Genomic DNA, 14662 nt, shown 5'->3' on the forward strand with positions numbered 1-14662 from the left:
TCTGTAAACTTGCCTACAGCTAAACTGTCTGTCCAGTACAAAGGCTGGTCAGGAATGTGGACTTTTGCAGTCTGTGACAATTATCCCATCCCCATGCTACTGGGGGAAGACTTGGCCAACCAGGTAAAGTGGGCCAAGAGGGTGGGAATGGTTACACGCAGCCAAGCCAGGCAAGCTTCCAAACCCATCCCTGTGCCGCTATTACTTCTGCCTTGCTGCCTTCAGAGTGGTGGAGAGTGGCGGCTGCTGACTGAGGGCCCAGCTCTGTAGGCAGCAGCACAGATGTAAGAGTGGCAATATCATACCATGCCATTGTTACTTCTGCGCTGCTGCTGGTGCCAGCTCTGTCTTCAGAACTGGGCTCCCAGCCAGCAGCCGCTGCTCTCCAGCTACCCAGCTCTGAAGGCTGTGCCACCGCCAGCAGCAGCACAGAAGTAAGGGTAGCAGTACTACAACCACCCCTAAAATAACCTTGCTACCCTCCCCACCACGACTCCTTAAAATTACAGCACCATAAAATTTCAGATTTAAATAGCTGAAATCGTAACATTTATAATTTTCTTAATTCTATGACTGTGAAATTGACCTAATGCACTGTGAATTTGGTAGGGCCCTATGTATGACATTCTTTCTAACAGATGGAAAATTTAATTTTTAATTTTTCCCATAGATTAAGAGCAGGATTATGCGATCGCTGTGCAGTAACTGAGGAGCATATGAGAAAGAAACAGCAGGAGTTTGAAAATATCCGGCAACAGAATCTTAAACTTATAACGGAACTTAGTGAGTATTATCTAGTATAATAGTCCCCAAGACAAAATGCAGTCTGTTATAAACTTTGCTGTATTGTTTGTAAACTGGTGATTATACACCTTGGTATAGGTTGAGAGAATTCCCATATTGTGCCTTTAATGAGCCTAAGAAGTTCAATAAAGCAAGAACACTCCCATCTGTGGTCTGCAAAACAAAATAAATAAAAGAGGCAGTTTTTAGTCATTTTACTTTCATATTAACATGGAGTGAAATCCTGTTGCTGTAATCTCATTGTATGCATTTTGTTTTTATTCTCTCATGGTTATGGCCCTATCAAATTCACAGTTCATTTTGATCAATTTCAAGGCCAGAGGGTTTTGAAATTGGTCAATTTAATGTTTTCAGATGTTTATGTCTGAAATTTCAGGCTGTCGTAATCCTGGAGGTCCTGACCCAAAAGAAGATCCATTGGGGTCGCAAAGCTGGTGAGGGGGAGGGGTCACAGGATTGCCATCCACAGCTTTATGACACACACACCCCATGATCCCCTTTTGGGTTGGAATCCCCAGGGTCACAACACTCTGAAATTTCAGATTTAAACATATGAAAATGTGAAATTGACTGATTAAAAAACCCTCTGGCCTTGAAATTGATCAAAATGGACTGTGAATTTGATAGGGCCATAACCATGAGAGAATAAAAACAAAATAAATACAAAGAAAATATATAAGAAGAAAAAGGAACAGAAGCATGACAATAAAGAGAAAATGAACAGAGGAAGGTGGGACCTGGCATTGCAGCAATCGGGGCATTATGGGAAGAGGCATGGAGATGAGACTGTGTGTGTTCTAAGTGTGAGGTGTTGGCAGAAATAGGAGAGATGGAAGAGATGATATCAGAGATGTAAGTCAGCGAATTGTGATGAGTCTTTCTAGTTTTAATTTCTACTATTACAGCTTCCAGTATCATAGTAATGCATTATTGTTTCTCAGATGATCAGGTTATTTTGGGGACCAAAGTTTAAGCCTTGATTATGTTGCTTTCCATGGTCTCTCTGTCCCCAGTCTAGGCAGTTATGTCAAGGAACCCAGAATTAGCTGTTCAGTTTGACTGAAAAAAACTCACATCCAAAATTAAAGTAACTACTAATTACATGGAACTAATTAACGTGATCCAATAATTTGAAGTAACTTTGCTGTAAAAAATTAATTTACAACAATGACTCACTTGAATACTTCTGTTTTTGAATGTCAATAAAAGAGTAGAAGTTTACAGTTTTACAATTGTGTAATAATCTGATCTCTTGCTTCCTAGTCATGTTAGACTCAGAGGAACTAACAAAGGTCAAATGCAACATAAGATTAGTGTGTGTGCTATGTTTCACTATATATTTCAGTGAATGAAAAAAACAACTTACAGGATGAAAATAAAAAGATATCTGAACATCTTCAGCAGTTGCAGAAGCAGATGGAGTAAGTTCCTTTTTCTCAACATTAATTTCAGAAAACATGATGTCTGTTTAATTCCTCAAACTTGAGTCAGATCTCTTAATAAATTGTCCAATGAAAGTCCACTTTCATTTGGAATTAATAAAGAACTGAAAACAAATATCTTGCTATCTCAATATGCAGCATTTTCCCTTATTTTACACTGTGTGTATGTGTGTGAGAGGGAAAGAATTTTCTGTAACCAAGTGATTGGACTTATTGATAGCTTTAAGAGATCTTGGTCATTATGAATATGGATTTTAAATTCATAGTCACTTATATCAGTGTAAATACTCAGGTTATTCTTTCTCGCCCAGATGAGATTTTAGAAAAGAGATTTCTAAATTAGATATTTAGTGAGAGGGGGACATCTCTGGCAAGCAGTACATTTTGCAAGAGACCCCAAGTATAAATGCAGTCCAATGACCTACTTATTCACTAATGTAATATGATAGCACATGTAATATTGTACTTAACACAGAGATGATGTTGCATTTTGGGAGAGCGAGCTAGTATTCTTTCATGGAGCTATGATGCAACACCACTCGAAATATTTTGTTCAGTTCTGGTCTTCTAGTGATCAGTCCTGTAATGGCAGGAACATAGACTAGAGAAACTAATACGTCTCTTTTTCAAGCATATATAATGAAATGAGATCTTTACTGTGTGGTTGTCATCCTAGCAAGGTCTAAAACTGTCTAAAATTACTATTTCCAAAGATACTTATGAAGGTATAGAGGAAGGCAGTCTAGATTATAGGAAAACTGTATTGTGTGTTCAAATCCTATTTTACTAGAGGTCTTGCTACCATCCGTGGATGGAGAAATCAGAGACTTCCATGTTCAAATATTTTGGGTGGTTTCTGGGAGTCTTTCTATATTTCAGGAATTATGTATTTGGTGTAGTGTCTTTATGGACACTCTATATGTTGGAGATCCTTTTCAGCAGGATCTGAACTGAACTTTAAACCCTTCTTCTCTTGCTGTTTTATGTTGTACTATTTTGGAAGTCTGTCTGAAACAGACCAGGAGAAAGGTAGAGAAAAATATTTCTTACATGCTATTTCAGTTTCTCAGTTATCTTGTACAAGACTGAGTAGCTACTAATATTGAATGGAGATTCCAGGAGTTAGTTCATGTTTGCAGGATAACTGAATGGATAAAAGTTGAGAAAATAGGTAGCCAGTATTACTGCTTTCGTAACTGGTTCTTGATAGTACTTAGTGAATTTCATATAGAGAATTTCAAGTCAAGCAAAGTGTTTGATAGCAGGTGGCATAGCTCAGGGCCGGCTTTAGGCCAATTCGCCCGATTCCCAGGAATCGGGCCCCGCGCCTTAGACACTTTTTTTTTTTTTTTAAACTTACCCCGGGTCCCTGGCTGCAATCTGCTCAGGGGTCTTCTGTGGTCCCTGCTCCCTTGAGCTAAGTACAGACAGGAGCGCGGCAAGCCCCGGCTGGCGCCCCGGCCGGAGCGCAGCACGCCCCGCGGCCCCGCTTTCCCGGCTGGCGCCCCGGACGGAGCGCGGCACGCCCCGCGGCCCCGGCTGGAGCTCCGGCTGGAGCGCTGCAAGCCCCAAGGCCCGCTCTCCTGGCTGAAGCCCCGCTCTCCCGGCTGGAGCTCTAGCCAGAGCGCGGCAAGCCCCGTGGCCCTGCTCTCCTGGCTGGAGCTCTGGGCCTTTAAATAGCCTCCAGAGCCCTGGGGTAGTGAGGGGCTCCAGGGGCTATTTAAAGGGTCAGGGCTCCAGCTGCCTGCCTCTGCCACCCCGGTCCTTTAAATAGCCGCCAGAGCCCTGCCACCTCCATGCATTCCCCAGGGCTCCCGCGGCTATTTAAAAGGTCCAGGGCGGGGTAGAAGCTGGGGAGCCCCGGGCCCTTTAAATAGCCCCCAAAGCCCTGGGATAGTAGGGAGCTTGGGGGCTATTTAAAGGGCTGGGGCTCCAGCTGCCTCTGCTGCACCCCCTGCCCTGCCCACACCAGCCCCGCTCCCCCTGCCTGCAGCCAGCTCTGCACCCCGTGCCCACAGCCAGTCCCTGTCAAACCCCCTGCTGCGTCTTCAGTCAACCCCTGCCACACACCCCTGTGGCCCTGCCCAAAGCCAGCCAGCCCCACACACACTGCTGCCCGCACCAGCCCTGCACACCCTGCCCTGTCTCCAGCCAACCCCTGCTGCACCCCCCTGCCTGAAGCCAGCCAGTCTCACACTCCTCTGTCTCCAGCCCTGCCAACCCCTGCTGCATCCCCCCTGCGGCCCTGCCTGAAGCCAGCCCGCCCCACACACCCCCTATTTCCAACCAGCCCCGCACCCCTTGCCCTGCCTGCAGCCAGACCCTACCTCCAGTCAGCCCCTGCCCTGCCTCCAGCCAGCCCCATGTCCACTTGTGCCCTGCAGTTCCCAGGGCAGTAACCCTGCACACCTGCTTCAATGATGGGGGCAGGGAGCAGCTGGGACCCACTCGTGTGAAACAGCAGTCATTAATAACTAATCAACAGCATATATGATGCAATGTACATAATATATAATTTTATTATTTATATAGTTATGGAAAGTAAATAATACATGAAAGAAATGAAAGGCTTTTTTTTTCCACTTCTTTTTTTAAATCATCCCTGTTAGGACCCTGCCAAAAATGTTCAAATTGGGCCCCACACTTCCTAAAGCCGGCCCTGGCATAGCTCTAAGGTTTCAATATTTTCTGTGACCACTTATTTGAAGAGAAGCAGCATAACCCACACATAAGTACTCACCTTGAAGTGTTCAAAGAAACAAACTTAGCAGGTAAAAAATGTACCCAAGTTGACACTTAGACTGCCTTTAGACTTGTCAGACAAATTAAGCCTAAGTAGCTCAGTCATTATTGTTGATTGAGTTGATAGATTTCTACATTTTTTTCATTGTATTTCCAGCTGCTTTTACAGAAGTCATTACAAGTTACCTTAATGCGCCCACAACATTTTTTTCCCCTGTCGGTTTGATCAAATCTTGCTGTGTGACTTTACACAACTCACTAACCTGTGTCTCAGTTTTTGTGGGTGGTGATAATTTATCTTTGTAAAGTACTTTGAAATCACCAGTTTAAAGGCACTATAAACATACAGAATTTTATTTCCTCTTTTGTTATTTTATTTTATTGTATAGCTAGGTAGTTCCCTCAGTCATTGAAGAAGATTTTGCTTGGCAGTTTCTCCACATTTCCTCCTCCTCTTCCTTTAGATCTAAGTCCTTGCAACCTACTTTCCAAAGACAAAAAAGTGGTCTCCAGTCTCTGTTTCCTCTTGAGAGGTCAAAAGGAGAAGTAACATTAAGGAAAAATGACAAAAGCGACCTGACTGAGTTTGATTTCCTTAACTCTTTGTCTTCACTTTTCTTTCATTTTCTTTTCCCATGTGACAATGAAAAGTACTTCCCGTAAGAGGACAAAAAAAGATAAAACATTCTGTTTATCTAGTTCAGAGCTCTCTAATTAGAGCTTGTTCTTTCCCTCTGTGATCCCTGCCACTTCTAGATATGATTTCTTGGGAGAAGAGGTTTACCACTTTATTAAACCGGTTTTTGCACATCATGTGAGTAGACTCTGAGACCACACAAAACAGGGTCAAGTGAACTTCACGCTTACTGATCTATGCGTTTTTAAACATGTTTCAGGTGACTTCTTTCTCTAAAAGGTGGCACAGTTTGGAGTATAGGGCTCTCTTAGGAGTTGTCTTAATCATTTAAAAACAAATTAAATAAAAGTCTCTATAGGGCAGTCAGTAAACCGTAGCATGAAATCATATGTGGGGGAAGATTGTCTCTGAGCAATTTTAGTAACATTAAGGAACTTCAAGTTTGCCTGGTAGCATCTCTCTTATTTTTTATGTTCTTGAGGAATATAGGAATGCCATAATGGATCAGACCAGTAGTCTATCTTCTTCCAGATCTTGACATCAAAGGTGACAAGTACTTGATGGTTCTTACTGCAAGAAATTGACTTAAGCCCTGAAGCATGAAAGTTTATGAAGTTCACGGGATGTTCTAGCCCAGGGGTCGGCAACCTTTCAGAAGTGGTGTGCTGAGTCTTTATTTATTCACTCTAATTTAAGGTTTTGCGTGCCAGTAATACATTTTAACATTTTTATAAGTTCTCTTTCTATAAGTCTAACATATATAACAAAACTATTGTTGTATGTAAAGTAAATAAGGTTTTTAAAATGTTTAAGAAGCGTCATTTAAAATTAAATTAAAATGCAGAGCACTCCAGACCAGTGGTCAGGACCCGGGTAGTATGAGTGCCATTGAAAATCAGCTTGTGCGCCGCCTTCGGCACACATGCCATATGTTGCCTACCCCTGATCTAGCCTTTCTGAATTTCTTGTTAGGTCTGTCTCTTCTAATAGTCTGGAGTCATGATATATATTCTGAATCTGTGATTATCATTTTCTTAAGCTGATTTTCATAAATTTCTTAAATTTAAAGATTTAGCTCTTCATGTTGCTGTTTTTAGGTTTTATTTTAGCTCTGAGTTCTGTCCTTAGGGGGAGAGAGCAACAAGCAATGGAATTGGAGGAAGGGGTCATTCCAGATTCACCAGTTCAATCACTTTCACTATCAGTGGTTAATCGTATCCGAAGAAAGAAAGAGAACAGGCATGTCCGATACACAGAGCAAACACATACAGACCTGGAGCATTCTGACAGCACTAATGGTAAGAGTGTTTTTAGTCATCTTTTTCTATAGTGGCTTTTCAAGATTTTAAAGGGGAAAAGAAAACAAAAGCCACATTTAATTTGGAATTCATAGGATTTAAAATGTATGCAAATTCAAAAAAAGTGAATTGGTTATGTATTGTAATAATTGTGCCTGTGCTCTAGGGTGAAAAGTTGTATTGATATTAACCAATATGCTAGTGGTATGTTTAAAGTGTGTCCTACTCTCCCAAGGTTTCTGAATTCCCATATTAGTATATGATTTTGGCAGACAATAGATTTTTCTGAATCTTACTCTTTCTAGAACTCCTAAATAATAAAAAGAAATTGAGGGGCTGAATCCAGATCTTGTTCAGATAATTAACAGATGTGATAATGCATTCATTATTATAATAGATCAATTGATTTACATTTTAAATGGAATTTATTTTAAACGTAATTGCAAAACATGGCCTCTTCTGGATACATGTTTAGGTTTCAGAGACTTCAGAATCAAACTTGTTCAGTTTGTAGGCACAAAGATTTTTTTTCCATCAAATCAACTCTGAAAACTGTGCCTAGGAATCATAAATTCATAGACTTTTTCTTTTTTTTTCTTTTTTTTTTTAAAGTCCAGAATCATTATGATGATCTAGTTTAACATTCTGCATAACGCAGGCCAAAGAACATCACCCAATAATTTCTGCATCAAGTCTATTAGTTCTGTTTCAGCTATAGCATATCTCTTAGAAAGACATCCAGTCTTGATTTAAAGACAAGTGATGGAAATTCTATCATATCCCTAGGTAAATTGTGCCACTGTTAATAACCCTCACCATTAAAAAGTTGGAAGTCTAGCTGTATTCTTTCCTTCACATACAACCTTGCTAGTAATAGTTTATTTAGTAAAAGCTGTACCCTCAGTTAACACCTGTGTAAACCAGGTGTTACTTATTGTTAGATATTTGTTAATAACCATTCAGGACTTCACTCTACCATCTAGGCATCCCTGAATTAGTGTCTTGGAGTAACACTTACCTAAAGTTTGGAATTGCACTTTCTGCAGTATATATGCTTGTTACACCACCTAGTGGAGAACAAAAGAAAAGCCAATCTGCTATGTTCAGTTATTGCAGAGAAGCAGCATCAAAATTAACAAAAGAGCCACCTGAATTGAGCAACTGCAAAACATGTTTTTCTGCTATAGAAATCCTGCTTACATTTGTCTTGTACACAAACCCATTAATACTGCAGGCATTTAGATTAATCTAAACTTGGTCTAAGATATTCACTTAACCAGGACCAGCACTAGGGGTTTGAGCGCCCTAGGCGGACGGCAATTTCGGCGCCCCGCAGCTCCGGTAGAGCTGCCGCAGTGGTGCCTGCGGAGGGTCTGGTGCTCCGCAGCTCCAGTGGAGCTGCCGCAGTGGTGCCTGCGGGCGGTCTACTGGAGCCGCGTGAGCAGCCGACTGTCCGCAGGCACGACTGCGGCAGCTCCACCGGAGCCGCAGAGCACCGGACCCTGCACAGGCACCACTGCGGCAGCTCCACTGGAGCCACCTGCCGCCCCTTCCGGCAAAACGGCGCCCACCAATTATTCTGGCGATTGCCTAGGCTGCCTAAATGGTAGCGCCAGCCCTGCACTTAACAAATGTAAACTACTTTAATAACAATATAAACTATTTTTAGGTGCAGTAAGATTTCCTGCATATATTATTATGATACACAGGATGCTTGTTACTAGATTTGAATATTGTATTCCAGATGCTCATACTATGTTAATTTATTTCTTGTGAAATAAGAATGTATCCTGCAAATATAGAAGCCTCTGAATAGTTATAAATATAAATTTTTAATAGGCTCTTTTCTTTTCAGGAATAAAAATAGAAAATATTAATCACAAAGTGTATTAACTATTCTTACAGGCTGTTGGTACCATGCTGGAAAAGGTTAACTACGTATCAGTGTATAACCATACAAAATGTCATGCTTGTAATCCAAAGTGAAGTTATTCACTATATTCACCATTGTCTTAACTGACCTGCTGGTGGGACAGCTGAAAATTATCCCCTCTAATAGTAAAATTTTTAAGCAACTGCCTCCCCTTTCAGCTGGCAGGTGTACAGAACATAGGCTTTGAGTAAATGGGGTCTAACTGTAATGTGTTACATACATAACTGTGATTTGTTGCATCAACATAAATGATAATTATCTGTCAGAATATCTTTAATGTTATTTGGCTGGCTTATTTTATGCTTGCATGTTAAAATACTTTTCTTGAGCACAATTTCATCTCAAGAAATGTAACTTCTATTTTGTTGTTGTTTTTCCCTTCAAGTCTTGATCATGGAAACACTTTAATTTTAAGCATGTGAAGATAATGGGACTGCTCACATACTTAAAGTTAGGTGTGTGCACAAGTGTTTACAGAATTGAAACCCTAGTCTGTACCTATTTATTATTATGAATCCATGTCATATCCAATTTAACGTTTTTATTTTTATTCCTTTATCTAGCATTTGGAAAAGTTCCATTGTCGTCATCCACTCAAATTCCTAAGCACTGTGGAAAGGAAATACTAGTGGCTGACACCTGTGACCAAGAACTGTCCCCTATAGCAAGTAAATACTAGGTTTAATCATATTTATTTCATAAGGGAAAAAACACAGGCAGTTATGGGTAACCAGTAACTCAAATTCAATTTGTAGTTTTCAATTTGAGCTCAGGATCCAGAAAAAAGGAGTAATCTTAATCCCATAATTTAATGTGGATATTTCCTCAGTGAGCTGGCATACAGTCCTGAGATCTATTTCCCATTCTTGTCACCTAGTTCCATTGTCATTTTGGGAAAGTCTTTTAAGGTTTCTAACCATTAGAGGAGTGAAGTCCTAGAACAGCCTTCCAAAGGGAGTAGTGGGGGCAAAAGACATATATCTGGCTTCAAGACTAAGCTTGATAAATTTATGGAGGGGATGGTATGATGGGATAGCGTAATTTTGACAATTAATTCATCTTTGATTATTAGCAGGTAAATATGCCCAATGGTCTGTGTTGGAATGTTAAATGGGGTGGGATCTGAGTTACTACAGAGAATTCTTTCCTGGGTGCTGGCTGGTGAGTCTTGCCCACGTGCTCAGGGTTTAACTGATCACCATATTTGGGGTCAGGAAAGAATTTTCCTCCAGGGCAGATTGGCAGAGGCCCTAGAGGTTTTTTCGCCTTCCTCTGCAGCGTGGGGCACAGGTCACTTGGTGGAGGATTCTCTGCACCTTGAGGTCTTTAAACCACGATTTGAGGACTTCAGTAACTCAGACATGGGCTCGGGGTTTGTTACAGGAGTGGGTAGGTGAGATTCTGTGGCCTGCGTTGTGCAGGAGGTCAGACTAAATGATCATAATGATCCCTTCTGACCTTAAAGTGTATGCTTCTAATGTCTATAAAATAGATTAAAATACTGAAAGTGCTAAAACTTACTATTCTTGTAGTCATCCAGCGCTGTCTCCAGTACAAGAAGTTATAACTAAAATCTTTTCTCCCATTTGATTCCAAATGTTTAAACTTGGTTTCTGTTCCTGTATTCTTGGCATAATCATGAGTTGGTGTAGCTTAATTTTTTTTCTCCACTTCATTTTCTTTACTTTAGAAACAAATGTCAAGCTTGTAATTTCCAGAAATTTCAGTTTTCTGGATTTTTCTGGGAAATATTTAATTAGATGACTGGAGATGGCACTGTTTCAGAAAGTATTCCTGTAGGACTCTTTAGTGTTTGTCACCTGAAAGCCCATTATTGCCCCCTGATTTAATGAACTGAGCTGTTCTACAACTCTGTAAGAAGGCAAGTTTGCCTTTATTTCCCTAATCTAAATCTTAGATGAATAAATTTAAAGGAAAAAAAACTACAAATATTGAATGGAAATATGCATTCAGTCAGTTCACTGTTTCATATAATGCAGTGAATAAATTGTGTAAAAATTTTACAAAATTGTGAACATTTCATATTCCATATATACAGTTAAATAATTAGAAATTCTGTAAAACCATATGGCATTAAAAATAAAATTTAAGTTGTCATATCTAACAGACACCTGTTTTAGAGCAGATCATTCCCTCATGTCTGTCGCCATGTTTGTTTTTAGCAGACAGCGTAGATTTCTTTCAATGTGAGATTATTTTTAAAGTAATTAACTGTCTGGAGCAATAATCTTAGTTTGAATTTTAAATTCCTCTATATTACAAGCAGATAGTAAATGTTTAGAGAGAGTAAATACTCTAAAATATGTTAGGACAGTTAGAATAAGGTCTTTCTTTTAACCTAGTTGGAGTAATTTGCCCATAGATTAATGGGCCATCCTGAAATGCTGAGTTTCATTGGCAGTAAATTTACTCTGGATAATGTTTTCAAAATGGAAAAATTCTTCACTCAGAAGAATTTCCAGTAAAATGTGAAATAAAATGTGGTTTTGAGCACTATGTAGCATAACATCGTACTGAAATGCAATATAATAATTAAATTTAATGATCAGTTTTAAAAAATCTGATGTTAAATAAGCCTGGTAAAACTGCGTTACTCAGGGCCAAATTTTCCAAAATAGCCAAGTTGCATGTTCTTAATTGGCATGGTCAGGTGCAGATAATTGCATGTTACACTACCTATTTTGTGCATGTAGCTGCACGCTTTGGCCTGCAGTTACCTATTTGCATTAGCAAATGAGTATTTAAATTTACAGTTTATGTAGCTAATTCTAAAATCTTTTTGAATTAGTTAATTAAAGAGCAGACTGAAGATTACAGCCAATTAGTGTATTATCAGTTGCTAAGTCTTCTGCAGAAATTTAAAATGACTGTGGTTGGTGTAGGTGTAAAGGATATCATCATATATCCCAACATCCTTAAAAAGTCAGTATATGACCATATAAAAACTGTTCTATTATTACTTCAGCATACTTTTCCTAACACCACTTCCTAAACTCAATTTTCCCTTGAATTGAGATGGAAGTACTTTGGTACCTGGGAGTAGAGTTTTGGGGGTTTTGTCACAGAGGCATGATAATACCATATCATCTGCTTTCCCTACTCAGGATTTTTCTTCCTTTATGATCGACAAGGAGGGGTTTTGGGGACAATGTGGAAATCAAAGGGAACCCAATCCATTCTTCTGAGTCCATTTGCTCTGTGCTTCTATATCTATTTGGATATTGCTGCTATGCTCAGCATTCTACTTGTTCTGTCTGGCTACCAGAAGAGAAGTGTATTGGAAAAGGTAGCCATTTCCAGATATGCAGAGACTTCAGGAAAGAAATCTGTGACAGCTTGTGAAGCATAGTCTTTGAAGCTAGCCAAAGGCAATGACTCTTTAGCTCTGTAGTTTGACTGAAATCTTAATATTCTTATTTTCTGCTGTTTACTTAACCACTAAAATCAGATCAGATATATTTAGTGCTTAAGTCTGTAGTGAGATTTTACAGTTTATATTTTATAGATGTAATCGTTAACACTGAATTAATTAGGTATCTTAAGTACATCTTAAAAATGCAGTAACTAAGAAATAACCTTGTATAGAACTCTGCCTCTGTAGGTAATGTTCATCTTATTCTAAAGAATATAGAATGTCATGCTTTACTTCAGTCTTCCCAGTCACCTGAGAGTGAAATATTTTATAATAAGTGCAATGTTAGAAAAGTTAGATGTAAACTTTTTAAAGTCTTCTACATTTACTTTCTGGTGCACTATCACCATTGACACGTACTGCACCAGTCCACTTGCCACTATAATGGCACTCATACTGTAGATGGGAAGCTTGAAAGGGTAATTTCTGCTCAGGTTGTCTCTGTACAGTTTGATTTTGGGGGACTGCATATAAATAGAAGGGATATCTTCCCTTCTGTATAGACAAGAATCCCAAAGTTTTCACTAAATTGGCCATATCCCAAACAGCTCAGCACACTTCTGTCACTTTGATGTGGTTTTCAATTTATGGACTCTTTTTAAATCTGAATCAATTTACACAGTCTCTGTGTAAGAGTAGAATAAAATTATCATGTATATATAATGTATTAATTATGCCTTTTTCTATCCACATAGATAAACAAGGAAGCTATCCTGTTGCAAAGCCATCTTTTAACTTGGCTGCAGTTGTTGCAGAAACAATTGGACTCGTTCAAGAAGAATCTGTAAGTAATGTTCCTGTATTTCTCAAAAAATAAATCTTATAAGCCAGTTATTATGTAATGCAGTGTTTGTCAAGCTATGTAACTGACCTTATTGGGGAACTGCTGAGCTCCAGGAAGGTAAAAGTCACTCTAAGAGGAAAAGTAATTGTTTCTTGACTATTTTCACTTTAAGATTAAGCAAAAGCCTTCTGAATAATGCATTTTCTAAGGGCAGTGATCGATTCAAGAGGGATCGATTTATCGCATCTAATCAAGACGCGATAAATCAACCCCCTAGCCCTCTCCCGTCGACTCCTGCACTCCAGTGCCATGAGAGGCACAGGCAGAGTTGACGGGGGAGCAGCAGCAGTCGACTAACCGCAGTGAAGACACCACGGTAAGTCCATCTAAGTACTTTATTCACGTAGCTGAAGTTGCATAACTTAGATCAATTCCCCCCACCCGGTGTAGACCAGGGCTCAGTATTCTAAATACTGTTCTGTCTTTGCTTACTCCTGATGTAATGGCCTAGCGAGAAAGAGAAATGAACAAGCTTCCTGGCCACAGGTTTTAAATAGCTTTATAAAATGCACTATTTCCCCCCCTACTTACAACTCTTCATTTGAATAAAACAATGAGCTAAGTCCACAGATCTGGTTAACCTGTGTTCAGTGCAGAAACTGAGGTGATGGGATGGGGGAAGGGTGGTTCTCAGTCGCATTTATAGTACCCCTGGTCTTCAGGGCTGTCTGGGGACTGAACCCAGCCCTCATTGTAACTTGGAGCTACCACTAGAATAGTCCCTAAAGGACCCAGCTGCTAGGGATCACCAGAGTACAGCATACTTTTTCCCATGCAAAACTTGTGCTTTGGGAAGTAGGAGGAACTGTTGGCATAGAGGTGACTAGGGTGGCTTCATGGCATCCCCAGAATCCAGCTACTTGTTTAGATTTCTGGCCTTGCATCATTGGCATGGTCAAAGGGAGTGGAACAGGTGGCCTCAGTCTTGCTCAATAAATTCACCTTTTCTGATAAATAAACTTTAATTATAGTAATTGTATAAATTATAGTGGAACAATTGAAATTCTCTGTTTTACTTCTTAAAACAAGTAGGAGCTTAATGAAAAAAATCATTCTGGAGAACTCTACACTCACTAGCATAAGGGTAACACTCATATGTAATGGAGACAGAACTTTCAGGAGCTGTTCCAATGCCTTGGAACAAACTCCCACAGGAACAAAGGACCATCACAAACCGCCTCAACCTTCCCTACTCTGACAGACACGTAGCAATATACACATTTCAAAACAAAAAAGCCAAATTCTACCAAAACAGTTCACTGCACATGCAATTCTTTTTTCAGGGAAGTGGAGGGGAGAAGGGAGAATGAGCAAATGTTGCATAGTTTTTGTAAGACATTAGTCACGTTCACATAAAGAACTATTGGAAGGCATGTCTACACTGTAGTGTAAGCCCATACTCGAGTTTGTATCTAAAGCTCCCTTCTGTCTGCACACAGATCTCTTGGACTTGGGCTTGCACCCAGGGTTCTAGGACCCCACAAGTTTGGAAGGGTCAAACCAAGACCCAGGGTTCAAACCTGGGTAAA

At 39.9% G+C, this 14662-nt stretch overlaps 1 protein-coding gene across 5 annotated transcripts in view; it reads left to right on the plus strand.

Moving 5' to 3' along the window:
* The window catches only part of RBBP8 (RB binding protein 8, endonuclease), a 78033-nt gene that overhangs the window by 36699 nt on the left and 26672 nt on the right, over positions 1-14662 (plus strand). For 4 of the 5 annotated variants that reach the window (XM_050939208.1, XM_050939207.1, XM_050939210.1 and 1 more), the window contains 5 exons: positions 671-783; positions 2150-2225; positions 6754-6923; positions 9420-9524; positions 12985-13073. In XM_050939208.1, coding sequence (XP_050795165.1) covers positions 671-783; positions 2150-2225; positions 6754-6923; positions 9420-9524; positions 12985-13073 — 553 coding nt within the window. Of the gene's footprint in view, positions 1-670; positions 784-2149; positions 2226-5799; positions 6286-6753; positions 6924-9419; positions 9525-12984; positions 13074-14662 lie in introns of those variants that run through there. The other variant, XM_050939211.1, reaches the window with a different exon arrangement.

The sequence above is a fragment of the Gopherus flavomarginatus genome, chromosome 2 (genome assembly GCF_025201925.1).
Source record: "Gopherus flavomarginatus isolate rGopFla2 chromosome 2, rGopFla2.mat.asm, whole genome shotgun sequence".
Classification (NCBI taxonomy): Eukaryota; Metazoa; Chordata; order Testudines; family Testudinidae; genus Gopherus; species Gopherus flavomarginatus.